Below are 13,752 nucleotides of genomic sequence, written 5' to 3'. Positions count from 1 at the left end.
CCAATGCTGATCTAAAAGCCCAGAAGTAAGAGCTGGGGGCGGAACATGTTCAGCCACGGTTTTCAAAGCTTCTCTTAATTTTGTCGAATGACTGCAATGGATAAATAATATGGATTGTTATTTTGGGAAGCAACGCCATGATGCTTGAATTATTTTCAGCTACATTTCAAAATATGTTGCAGTCTTCCTCCCCATGGGTTGACTGCATGTGGGTTGGAGTTTTTTTTTTGAATGAACTTCACCAAAATTGCTTCACCAATGTCATCCCTTCGGGCTGCGCTGTACAATGATCCCTTGAAGTTTATTAATATTGAATAAAACACCAACCTGAACTGCGCTCGTGGCCATTTTTGCTGGAACACTTGTTCTCGCCCCTGTTTATACACTTAATGAATATGTTGGTGGAGAAGTGTGTTGGACTCATAAAAAAATATTTTTAAAGACAAATACAGAGGGGCTAGCTGCAACCTTGTGGCCGATGTAATGCGCACGGTTCTGGGAAGTGTAGTTTACGGCTTGTGTAACTGATAGTGAGCATCCGGCTCGAAACAAAGCCACATAAATCCCAAATCAGAATAATAGAGAAAGCAAGGCGCCATTCTTACCAAGCTTCTGTGAGTTGCCCGCATCGAGCAGCAGTAACAGGCAGCTCACTCCTCCCTCCTAACCCCAGGGCAGAGAAATGCTGCGAAAACTCCACCCCCCAGCCTGCCCTGGTGAGGTGAGGTGGGAGGCCGGCTTCTGCCTCTGCCTCGCTGCTGCTCTCTGAACGCTGCTTGCCGGACACCGGCTGAACGCTGCAGAGGTGATGGACACCACGGCAACTCGACAGCGTCTCTCACTCGTCCTGCCCGCCGACATTTGTGCGACTGCTTTCGCCCGCGCCCTGAGCCGTCTGCTGCCCCCCGTTCCGGTAGAGAGCAGCTCGCAGCCGGGAATGGCTTTGTGAGCAGCGGCTCCCGCCATGTCCCTGCATTTGCTCGCATTGTCCCAGGAGCTGTCAGTCAGAGCAGCGGAGCGGGAGCCTGCAGTGCAGTCCGTTCACCCCGCTCTATCCCTCTCTCCCGTTAACCGAGCAGCTTCATATCTGTGAATGCATTCATTTTGGGAGGAAGAAACTTTTTGATCGCGGATCATCATCATCATCATCACCATGGCTTCAAGCCCACTCCTGGAAGATAATGTCCAGGGCCAGCAGCAGTCGGCGGCCGGCGAGCATTTCAAATGCAAACGTTTGCCCGCTTTAAATGGCTCGTGTTTGTTGTGGCCGGGAGCCCGGGAATCGGAGCTGACTCCCAACAAGAGCACCTCACTCGCAGCATTTTCCTCCACAGCATCAGGGAGCAGCGGGAAGCCGGTACCCAGGAGCTGGAAGCCGGCTTCAGCTGGCGGCGCCTGCCTCGCCACCACCGGCATGGGCTGCCCGTCCCCCCGGCCTCTCTGTACCGCGCTGGGCAGCCGCTGCCCGGGGCTGATGCTCGGCGACTCCAGGTGTTTCCTCCTGTGCATGTGCTGCCTGACTTTCATCCAGTCCCTCATGGTGTCCGGCTACCTCAGCAGCGTTATCACCACCATGGAGAGGAGATACAACCTGAAGAGCTCCGAGTCCGGACTCCTGGTCAGCTGCTTCGATATCGGCAGCTTGCTGGTGGTGGTTTTTATCAGTTACTTTGGGGGCCGAGGTCACAGACCCCGCTGGTTGGCCGTCGGTGGTTTATTCATTGCAGTGGGAGCCGCGCTTTTCACCCTCCCTCATTTCATCTCTCCTCCGTATCAGATCCAGGAGTTGAACACGTCCGCCTCCAACGAGGGGCTGTGCAGCACCGGCAATGGCACCGAGGGTAGAGATTCGGATTCCGGCTGTGTCAGCAAGGACACTTCCAACCATCACCACTCGCTCTATGTGGCTCTTTTTGTCTGTGCCCAGTTCCTCATAGGCGTGGGCTCGACCCCCATTTACACCCTGGGGCCCACCTACCTGGATGATAATGTCAAAACAGAGAACGCATCTCTATACCTGGGTAAGTGACAACTGACCGGTCACCTGCCAACTTCAAGCCCTAACAGTAGGTGAGAGTAAGAATACTCCAGTAAATTGTGCTGTAGAGGATAACCTGCTGGTTCGTGGCTTTGAACATGTAACTAAATCCCTAAACCCGATTTATCAAAAAATGTTTTTAATTTGTCCGCACGCTGCACATGGTAGTTCCCGTTTGACAGAGTGCTGAGAGAAACACGTTTCAAGTGAATCCGGTTAACAGTGTCTGTCTTATTATCGCTTATGCACTAAATTTGCTTTGTGGCATTGCTGTAGAAATTTATTGTATCTCCGATCATATTTTAATATCCTAATCGGAAATGGATTAAAAATTGTACTCTGGGCTCTTTAATAAACATGTTCAAATAAATTGTGCTCAAATAAAGTGATGGTACAGTGTTACAGTTATGGTATACGCTGAGATAATAAAGCTAAAAAGCATCAGATTTTCATCATGAAAAGGCATAAAATGTACTCACTATTGCTTCAATTAATAAATCTAAAGGAATAATTATTTGTAGAAGTAAAAGGAGTACTACTAGTAAAACTCCACTTGATGAATCTGTGTGTTTCACTGCCAATTTTATTTCAATTTTAAGATTGTGACCTGAGTGAATTATTTACAGAATAACTGGCCATTGGCCTTATTGATCTGTTCATACATATAATACTTTCATATAATTATGTGTGCACGTCATCATGACACTGAAATCTGGCACCACTATTTTGACGGTAGTTCAATTACTACTGAGAGGCTGGAAATTTGGGTAGTTTAAAATATTCTGCTATGAATAAAATTTGAATGCAACTATTTTCTTTGATTACCAAAACAATTTACTTGACAAGATGTGCACTAAAAATTCTGCCAGGCGTGTATAGAAACACCAATACATTAAATCTTATCCTTTCGCTTCAATAGTTAAACATGCTTCCCTGTGATTTAACAGAGTAAAACAGCTCCTTGAGGTACTCCTTGAATTGGCTGAACATTGTCAACACTGTGCTAGATTTTCAAATAAAAATGAGATAAATTAATGACTATTCTGATTATCAAAAGTTACTTATGACCCAATATATCACAGAAGTGGCCTTGACTATGCAATAATTGCCATAGGATTTTGCTTTACACGCTGTAATACATTTTTGGTAAATTCTGTAACACTGAGGAACTTTTGCTTATGAATGTTACAGTGTATTACATTAAAGTAATGCAGGCAGAGATTCAAAAATGAATGTGGTAATATAACTCATTTGTATTACAATGGCATATTTCATATATCAATATATGGCAGCAATTTCTTCACACTGTATCTGAATGGAGCAATACTATCAGGGGAACGAGGAAAGACAACATGAAGTGCTCTTGTGTCCTTCCTAGCAACAAAGTAACATTGGTATGTACCTTGGAGAAGGCTGCCGGCCTACCACCTTAAATAGGCAAAGATATGTAACTTGTGAAGACTTTCAAAGAGTTGGGAAAATTTGAAAAAAAGATAGGCAGTAATTTGTCATTTTGGTACACGCACTCTTAACAGAGGCACTTGTAACTTTAACTCCCAAAGAATTTCAAAGGTCTAATTTTCAACCACGGTGCAAAGAATTTGTGAGGCTGGTGAAGGACTGCCTTCACTTATGTTTGCCTGTCAGAGCAAATGTGTCAGCAGTGATAAATGTAGCAGTAGCCCTGTTGAAACCACTTGTGAAACCTTTTTAATAATAGATGTTTTTTGTATTCAAACTTCATTGCTTTCACATTCTGTGTGACTAGTTATTCCATGCAGTTGGTTGAATTACTTGCCTTGCAACAAATTCAGTTGTTGAACTGTATTGACGTGAAGTGCTTTCTGTCCTTGGTGCAAACTGCCAACAGGAAATATAAAAATAGATGTTATCCTCTTATACAGGTCAGGGAAATCGAACTGGTAGGACTTTCTAATATCACAGCAAGAACACATGTCATGCTAAACTCAGTATGGAAATGTAGTATGGCTAAGTTACAATGCCTTTTCTCTTAAATATATTACATTCATTTCAATTTGTGTGCTTATAGAACCAGGATCCTATATTCTTAATATATCACTGTTGATAACAGTGAAATAAATGAGCTACTTTCATGCTATTAGCAGAAACAGTAAAGCCACTCACTGCGAGGTGAAGTTCACACCAGAATGCAGTATTTCCCTTTATCTAAGCAGCAGTTTTCTTATGTGTTTTCAGCACAATCTGCTTCATAATTTTCCACTTCAATTGACAGAGAAGATGCCATTCTTCTTGTAGCTGTGAAAAATCTGTGTTTTCTTTCCTCTCTGTGAGAGACTGAACAGCTGCAGGTATAAGTCTTTGTGGAAAATAGATGCTCATAACAGCTGAGAAATATCTCAGGCCTGAGTGGACAAAGCCATGCAAATTAATAACCATGACTTAGAGAGTCCTAGATTGCTTTGAGTACAGATAGTCCAAGACAGTCCTTTCCCAGGTCACAGAGGACTGTCTATCACTAGCAGAGTACTAATTGTAAACTAGGTCACAGAAATTACCTTTACGTATTTGTAGAATATTTAGGAAAAACATAGACGCTAGGAGCAGACATTAATGAAAGCAGCTTAGATTTGCATGAGAAAATATGTTTACTTTGGAATTATGGTATGTGTTACGAGTAATAAGGGTAACAGCTCAGTCAACAAACTAGCTCTGCTGCCGAGATACACATTAAACGCATATTTGTGGTTGCTGCAACTAAACTCTTAATAAAACTCTTAATTGACCTTCTCAAGGGCAATTAGGGATGGGCAATAAATGCTGGCCTAGCCAGCGACACCCACATCCCATGAGAGAATAAAAAAACACAAATATGCATGCATGTTGGGGTCACCATTTCTTTGTTTGATTAGGGGTGTAGTAATCATTTCATTACTCTATCAGGTGTTAAAGAATTCTTTGAGTTTATTGTTGTTTGTATACTGTGGTTGATCAGTGAATGACTAAATGAGCAATAAGTATAGATACTTCCTGCACCAGTTCATATTGTTTTGCCTTTCAGTGCATTTATTATAGTGCGTGCAGTATCCTGTATATTGTTTATAAAGCTGCTTTTTTGGTTCCTGTAGAGTGCGTGTGTTGGAAATGGGCTTTTACAACACTGATCCAGTTTAAAATATGACAATAACAGTAGCTGATTTGTTAATTTCTACTGATTATTGTTTTTGTATTTTGTTGATTTATGTGAAAAGAGTGATCCATGATACATGGACCAAAATGAAATATAACTGGAAAATTATCCAGCAATCAAAGGTAGTACTAGTCTGTATTTACTGTGGAGAAGGTCATGGAAGCTAGTGAGGTCAAGGGAGGGAACAGCGATATCCTGGAGCATATCAACATTACAAAGGAGGAGGTGTTGGAGGTTTTGAAGTGCATTAAGGTGGATAAATCCCCAGGGCCTGACCAAGTGTATCCTAGGATGCTATGGGAAGCAAGGGAGGAGATTGCTGGGGCCCTGGCAGAGATTTTTGTATCATCGCTAGCCATGGGTGAGGTACTGGAAGATTGGAGGATAGCTAATGTTGTACCTTTATTTAAGAAGGGCAGCAGGGATAAGCCAGGGAATACAGGCCAGTGAGCCTTACATCAGTGGTGGGAAAGTTATTGGAAAGGCAAGGTCTGATTAGGGATAGTCAGCATGGCTTTGTGCGTGGGAAATCATGTCTCAAGAATTTCATTGAGCTTTTCGAGGAGATGACCAAGAGGATTGACGAGGGCAGGGCGATGGACACTGTCTACATGGACTTTAGCAAGGCCTTTGACAAGGTCCCGCATGGTAGGCTGCTCCAGAAGGTTTGAACATATGGGATCCAGGGTGAGCTAGCCAATTGGATACAAAATTGGCTTGGTGATAGGAGGCAGAGGGTGGTAGTGGAGGGTTGTTTTTCAGATTGGAGGCCGGTGACCAGTGGTATGCTGCAGGGATCGGTGCTGGGCCGTCTGTTGTTTGTCATATATATTAATGACTTGGATGTGAATGTAGGGGGCATGATTAGTAAGTTTGCAGATGACACCAAAATTGGTGGTATAGTGGACAGTGAAGAAGGTTGTCTAAGGTTACAACAGGATATAGATCAACTGGGAAAGTGGGCAAGGGATTGGCAAATGGAATTTAACGCAGACAAGTGCGAAGTGATGCATTTTGGGAAGTTAAACCAGGGCAGGACATATACAGTGAATGGCAGGGCCCAGGGGAGTGTTGTTGAGCAGAGAGACCTTGGGGTGCAAGTACATAGTTCCCTGAAAGTGGCAACACAGGTAGACAGGGTGGTGAAGAAGGCGTATGGCATGCTTGCCTTCATCGGCCGAGGCATTGAGTACAAGAGTTGGGACGTCATGTTACAGTTGTACATAACGTTGGTTAGGCCGCATTTGGCGTACTGTGTGCAGTTCTGGTCGCCGCACTACAGGAAAGATGTGATCAAGCTAGAGAAGGTGCAGAAAGGATTCACAAGGATGTTGCCTGGTTTGGATGGCTTGAGTTATAAAGAGAGATTGGATAGGCTGGGTCTGTTTGCCCTGGAGTGAAGGAGGCTGAGAGGGGACGTGATAGAGGTATATAAAATTATGAGAGGCGTAGATAGGGTAGATAGCCAGAGTCTGTTTCCCATGGTAGGGTGACTAAAACTAGAGGGCATAGATTTAAGGTGAGAGGGAGGAGGTTTAAAGGGGATCAAAGGGGTAAATTTTTCACTCAAAGAATAGTGGGTATCTGGAATGAGCTACCAGAGGAGGTGGAGGCAGGAACAGTAGCGACATTTATGAGGCACCTGGACAGGTACTTGACTGAGCAAGGCATAGAGGGATATGGAATTAATGCAGGCAGGTGGGATTAGTATAGATAGGCATTATGGTTGGCATGGACACGGTGGGCTGAAGGGCCTGTTTCTATGCTGTACGACTCTATGACTAGCATTTAACTCATAAAACTTGATAAGAGGTGGTGAGAAAGAAATATGTCTTGGCAAGATATTTTCTAAGTTAAATTCTGTCTTAATACTTGAAAGAACAGAGAAGACAGATGTGTAGAATTTTATAGCCAGTAAGCACCAGTGGGAGAGAAGTTGGTTTATAACTTCCTTGAATCTATGTCCAAAATCAGGCATAGTGCTTGAATGATTTTGGGAGTTTCCGCCAGAAGCACAACTACATTGATTTATGTTTTGTTTGACTCCCATCATAATGTAAAACTGAAGGAGAAAGTGGAATTGTTTGCCAATTTTGAAGGTCATGAACGTGTTTCATAAGTGTCATTTTGATTTACAACTGTCCAGATGATTTAATTTGCCTCAATAGAATTCAGTTTGTATTTACATAAAAGTGTAAATGTTGAAATAACTTGCAAAAAAGTTTACCAGCTTCATGCTTAAGTAAATGTGTAATAACAGCCCCGGCAGTGATAGCATTTTGGCACACGAAAACCCTGCTATTTCATGAGTCCTAGACATCTTGAAAGATTTTGCCTTAACCTTTGAATTACTTGTTAGTTGGCATATCATGGTCTGATGAGCTGCCTGTTTTGGTCCTGTGATGCTGCACATTGAAAAAAAAATCACCAAGAGTTGAGGCATCTCTACCTGTGGTGGAAGCAGAGTTTTTAAATATATTTAAGGCAGAGGTAGATTCTTGATAAGCTGGGGGGGGGGGGTGGGGGGCGTGAAAGGTTATTGAGGGTAGGCGGGAATGTGGAGTTGAGGTTACAATCCGATCAGCCATGATCTTGTTGAATGGCGGAGCAGCCTCGAGGGGCCAAGTGGACTACTCCTGCTCCTAATTCATATGTTGGTATGTTCATATGGAACCATTCTGGTAAATCTCCTCTGTACCCTCTCAAGGGCCCTCACATCCTTCCTAAAGTGTGGTGACCAGAACTGGACGCAGTACTCCAGTTGGGGCCTAATCAGAGCTTTATAAAGGTTCAGTGTAACTTCCCTGCTTTTGTACTCAATTTTGCAATTTATGAAGCCCAAAATCCCATATGCTTTACTAACCACTCTCTCAATATATCCTGCCACCTTCAAAAATCGATGCACATGCACCCCCAGATTCTTCTGTTCCTGCACACTCTTTAGAACCGTGCCATTAAGTATATTTTGCCTCTCTCTATTCCTTCTGCCAAAATGCATCATCTCACACTTGTCAGTATTAAATTCCATCTACTCCCTTTCTGCCCATTCTGCTAGCCTATCTGTGTCCTGTTGCAGGCAGTTCATATCCTCACTATTTGCTTCACCTCCAAGTTTGGTATCATCAGCAAATTTTGAGATTCTACTTTGTATTCCAAGATCCAAGTCATTTATATGTACATAAAAAAGAAGTAGTCTCAGTACTGACCCTCATGGAACACCACTGTCCACCATCCTCTAGTTCGAAAAGCTCACTACAACTCACTATTTTCTGTCCTTGAGCCAATTTTTTCAACCAATTAGACACTGACCTTCCATTCCACGACCCTCAATTTTGTTAACCAGCCTTTTATGTGATACCTTTTCAAATGCCTACCTGGGTCCGCCATGTCACCTTTTGGGGACTACATTCGCCTCTTTTCCATTTATGGGAACTATCCTAGAGTACATTGAGCTATTAAAAATGCAGGCCAATGGCATGCACAGCACTTGTTCCGTTTCCCTGAGGACCCTCGGATGGATATCATCCAGCCCAGCTGCTCTGTTTTCATGTTCTTAATTCGATTCAAAACAACAGGTTTACCTATTTAGTATTACAAGTTTTATTATTAAAATAATTCAATTCTAATACACAAGTGTATTCAAGAGTGAAGACTGATGCAAAGTACTCATTTAATATTTCCACCATATCCACTGTAACCTGTCTTTGAACATTCTCCAATGGCTCGATACAGTTTTTGACAGTTCTCTGACTCTTCACATAACTGAAACAGCTTTTCCGTTAACTTCCACAATTGTCTATGACCCTCTTTTAGCTGATTTAATAACAACTTTCATTTTCTTTAGCTTGGAGAAGTTTCTGTCTATAAAATTGCAGATTTTCATTATAAGGACAAAGATGTTCCTATAACATCTCCAAATTGTGAACATGTTTTTCAGGGAAGTATTTCTCACTTGGTACAGGTTAATGATTGCATGTTAGTCTTTGCAGGCAGATGCTAATAATGATCATTCAGTTAGGAAACAATAAAAGCAAATTAACTATAAGTATGAGACTTCTGCATTCCTTTAAAAGTTTTTATTTTATTTAAGAAGTCAATTAATGAACTTCTGTATAAAATAATTGTCCTGCTTATGGGAAGTGCAGCAATGGAACGACAAAAATAAGAGTTATAAAAAGAACAATTTATAAAAGACTGGTACACTAGCCTTTAACAAGATGGAGGATAAATTCACATGACAGATACCTCCTCCTGCACTGAAATTCACATCCTCGTCTGCTAGAACTGAAACTAATTAACCCTGCCTGCATTGAAATTAAAAGCTCATCGCATGGATGTGAGCTATCCACAAAGTGAGTTAAAACAAAGGCATTCACAGACTCTCTGTCTTCAGCTATAACCACTACAGTAAAGTGTGAACATCCCTCATCTTATCAAAATGGTCTGAGATTAGAAGCCATTGTAGAGCCTGTCAAGAACTGAAAGCCGACAGTCACATGGGCAAAATTGACACTTTATGAATTTACCTTTAAAGGTAACCATTTTGGAGAACAAAGGAAGTCATTAGAACATGAGGACAGCAGTCCGGGATCTCCAGCCACTTAGAAAACATCAAAAACCATTTTGAATTCCAGCACAAAGCTGAGAGAGAGAGATCAATTCCAGCTAAGACAGTTGAAATCTGCTGAGACAAGTTGGCAACCAACTGCAGCAGAGAAATTAGACAGTGCTTTTCGAAGAACTCCTCCACCTGTGAAAATTGAACTCAGAAATACCAGCAGCATCTTCGAACTGAAGAGTTGACTGCCAGGAAACATCAGCAACCCAGCAAGGGCAAGGCACCAGCAAACAGGCCTGCAACTTTAAAATTTACCTTCCAAGAGGATCCCACAGGTTTTTCCTGAAAACAGCAGATTTTTATCCCTTGAACTCTAAACACCTCTTACCCTTTATCTTCTAGCTATCTTTTCTTGAGTGTGCATGAGAGAGTGAATGCGTGCATGGGTGGTGTTGCGAACATTTTGGGTGATTACTATTGAATAAATATTTAATCTTTTATCTGAAACTCATGACTAAACCTGTCACTGTCTGTTTATTTGGCCAACAAAACACAGGGGCTGAAACACTAATTTAAACAAAAACATGATCTGTGGTCAGTTGGAAGGTGTCCAATAGAAACTAGCCATGCCATTTGCAATCTGTCCTTAACATAAGTGAATATATTAAAGTTTACAGTTTGAGATTAAAGCACAATGGTGTTTTAATTCTGTGTGTTTTGACTGCATAGGAGTGATATTCAACAGGTGCCCGGCTATTTAACAATGATAATATGGGTGCGAGAAGCCTAAATATTGGGTTTTGGTCTCACCTGTTCTTTCTGCACTGGAAGTGTGCCTGGTACGATTTTGTGCTGGGCTTTCAGTGCATGCCTGAAATTGGCCAGTGCATATTTAATGTATGCAAAGGAGAGTCCTGCACTTGTTTAAGGACACACCAAATGCCATTTTGAACAATGTTAGCGAGCTATTCATCAGTTCAACAATAGACCTACAAGTTATGGATGGGAACAGTAGGGAGGACACTATTTCTGATGTTATTTAAACGAAACATCAGCTGCTGTCTGGTTTGTTCATTTTAAATGTAAGCTTGCTGCTTTTGCTGCTTTGGCTGAGTCTGCCCTGGAGTTTTGACCAGGAACTTCTGGCAAACATCAGGTTGGCCTCATGAGTTTGTTGATTGTTGTGCTATTATAGCTGAAAGAGGAGGAGGAGCAGCAGGCAAGAGCCAAAAGGCCTGCAGCTGAAGAGAAAAGGGCAGAAGGAGCTTGCTCGCAAGAGGCCTTACCCCACTAGAGTGTTCAGGTCATACCTGCCTTTAAGTGAGGAGCACTGTGTGAGGAGGCTTTGGTTTACCAGGGAAGCCATCACAAAAATGTGTCATTTGCTGCAGCACCAACTGTAGCCCAGCACTAGGTCACAGCCTCCTTGCCTGTAATTCTTAAAGAAATTGGCCTTGAATTTTTGTAGTCTGGAGACATTCCAAGCTGCATCAGGTGACGTTAGCAACATTAGACTATTTTCTGTACAGGCCTGTGTTGTACACCCAATCCACCAAATCCATTTCCTTCCCTGTGCAGTCTATGAAGCAGGAAGACAGCGCTCTGGGCTTTGCCAGGATTGCAGACTTCACCTGGGTGCAGGGCATCATTGACTGTACATGCTCCCAACAGAAGACCATAAATATGAACAAGAAGGGCTTCCACAGATGCAGATCTGTGCCAAGTATCCTGGCAGATGTCATGATGCCTTCATTCTGCACCAGTCTTCAATTTTCTGTTTCTTTTTTTCCAGACCATCTGTTCAGACACTGACTACTTGGAGATAAGGGATATTCCCTGCAGACAGGGCTCATAACACCTGTCAGGAACCCATGTGCAGATGCTGAGGTGGGATACAATCATAGCCAAGTATTCACTAGAACCCTAATGAGAAAATTGTCAACATGCACAAGCAATGCATCTGCTGCTTGGATAGGTCAGAATGTGTCCTGTTGTACAGCCCCCAGAGAATCTCTTGGATCATCGTTTTGTGCTGAATGCTCCACAAGTTTGCCATGCAAAGTGGCCAACCCATGGAGTCACCTGCAGAGGAAGACTTGGAGGTGGAGGGGCATGAAGAACAGGAAGACACAAAGGATGATGAGAAGGAGCAAGGTTCCTGTCAGCCGCAAGAGCTCTTGAACAGCACTTCATCGAGTAGTATTCAGCTAAATAATTCCTATTTCCTGCAACAATATTCATTCCCTATGTCAGTCTGACTACGTCCACTATCCTTAGGACGGCACTTAACACAAACACCAGTTTGGAACTTTCAGTCAAATCATGTTGCCTGGTCAACAGATAATCCCCAAACAAACCCTGCACCCCAAGAAATCTGTAAACAACTGCAATTGACAATAAATATTAACACATTAACTGGTGATTGCCCTGGTGCCTGACTTTAGTCTTATTCTGGTACACTTATGAGGTGCATCTCTGGTGACTTCAGCATGGAAGTGGAAGGCTGCTGAGCTTCTGAGGGCACTTGAGCTGGCTGTGGTTGGCACCCTTGAGAAACTTGGACCTGACAGGTTTTGGCTATGGACTTCAGCATCATGCAGGGGTTGGAGAGGGAACAGGCTTGCTGTCATTCTGAGAGGGGGTCATTGCCACTTGCATGGGGCTGCGCATAGCAGTTGCACTGATCTGTAGGTGAGCAGACTGCAGGAGGGCTGTGATAGCACAAAAGCTTTCATTTAACTCAGGAAGCTTGAGATTTTGGAGACTAGATTCTGAACGGCTGAGCTATCTGGCAGGGGACTCAGCACCCGTCTGTGGCTCCTTTCTCTGGTCATCTCCTCCATCCAGACTTCCGTGGCACTGTCTGAAAAACAAGGGGCTTTAGCAGCATCTGCACTTCTGTCATTCACCATTCATGAAAGGTACTTCCCCTATAAGAAGCACAGCTTGCCGTTAAATTGTGGGAGCCCTACCGAATATCCTACCCCTGCCAATCGGTGAGCTGCCAATTACAAGCACGAGTAATGCAAACAGCTCCCTCTCTTTGGAAATGAAGCATGCAGCTCAAAGTGGTAAATGCATCATGCCAATGGATTTGGACAGGCATAGCAGATGCTTTGCCCACTTTGTGCCCGTTTGGGTGACTTGAAAATCATGTCCTTCTGTCCTTTCAGCAAAGAATCTGGTGCATTAAGATTAATGGACAGAAAATCGTGGCAGTGTAACATTGGGCTCTTCTAGGGCACCTAGAACATGGAAAGAACATATTATAAAATGCCAGCAGTAAGACACCCTTGAAACAACACTTCACCTGGCAAAAGTGTGCTATGCTGCAGTAGTCCAGAGTATGCCTATGTGTGAGTAAGTGAATGTAGAGGTAAAAAGGATGATATCTGCCATGGGTTTGAATATGTACATAGAACATAGAACATTACGGCGCAGTACAGGCCCTTCGGCCATCGATGTTGCGCCGACCTGTGAAACCATCTGACCTACACTATTCCATTTTCATCCATATGTCTATCCAATGACCACTTAAATGCCCTTAAAGTTGGCGAGTCTACTACTGTTGCAGGCAGGGCGTTCCACGCCCCTACTACTCTCTGAGTAAAGAAACTACCTCTGACATCTGTCCTATATCTATCACCCCTCAACTTAAAGCTATGTCCCCTCGTGTTTGCCATCACCATCCGAGGAAAAAGACTCTCACTATCCACCCTATCTAACCCTCTGATTATCTTATATGTCTCTATTAAGTCACCTCTCCTCCTCCTTCTCTCTAACGAAAACAACCTCAAGTCCCTCAGCCTTTCCTCGTAAGACCTTCCCTCCATACCAGGCAACATCCTAGTAAATCTCCTCTGCACCCTTTCCAAAGCTTCCACATCCTTCCTATAATGCGGTGACCAGAACTGCACGCAATACTCCAGGTGCGGCCGCACTAGAGTTTTGTACAGCTGCAGCATGACCTCGTGAATCCGAAACTCG

The 13,752-nt window shown here is 43.2% G+C and overlaps 1 protein-coding gene across 2 annotated transcripts in view; it reads left to right on the top strand.

Annotated features, from left to right (window-relative positions):
* Nucleotides 1-613: 613 nt before the first annotated feature.
* Nucleotides 614-13,752, top strand: part of slco5a1 (solute carrier organic anion transporter family member 5A1) — a 212,685-nt gene continuing 199,546 nt past the window's right edge. Inside the window, exons 1-2 of one of the 2 annotated variants that reach the window (XM_068031976.1) lie at nucleotides 614-1,374; nucleotides 1,459-2,021. In XM_068031976.1, coding sequence (XP_067888077.1) covers nucleotides 1,154-1,374; nucleotides 1,459-2,021 — 784 coding nt within the window. In that variant the 5' untranslated portion in view covers nucleotides 614-1,153. Of the gene's footprint in view, nucleotides 2,022-13,752 lie in introns of both variants that reach the window. The other variant, XM_068031975.1, reaches the window with a different exon arrangement.

Source organism: Heterodontus francisci, chromosome 5 (assembly GCF_036365525.1).
Source record: "Heterodontus francisci isolate sHetFra1 chromosome 5, sHetFra1.hap1, whole genome shotgun sequence".
In the NCBI taxonomy this organism is placed as follows: domain Eukaryota; kingdom Metazoa; phylum Chordata; class Chondrichthyes; order Heterodontiformes; family Heterodontidae; genus Heterodontus; species Heterodontus francisci.
The sequence above is the reverse complement of the archived record's forward strand: the minus strand, read 5'-3'. Positions and strand labels throughout refer to the sequence as shown.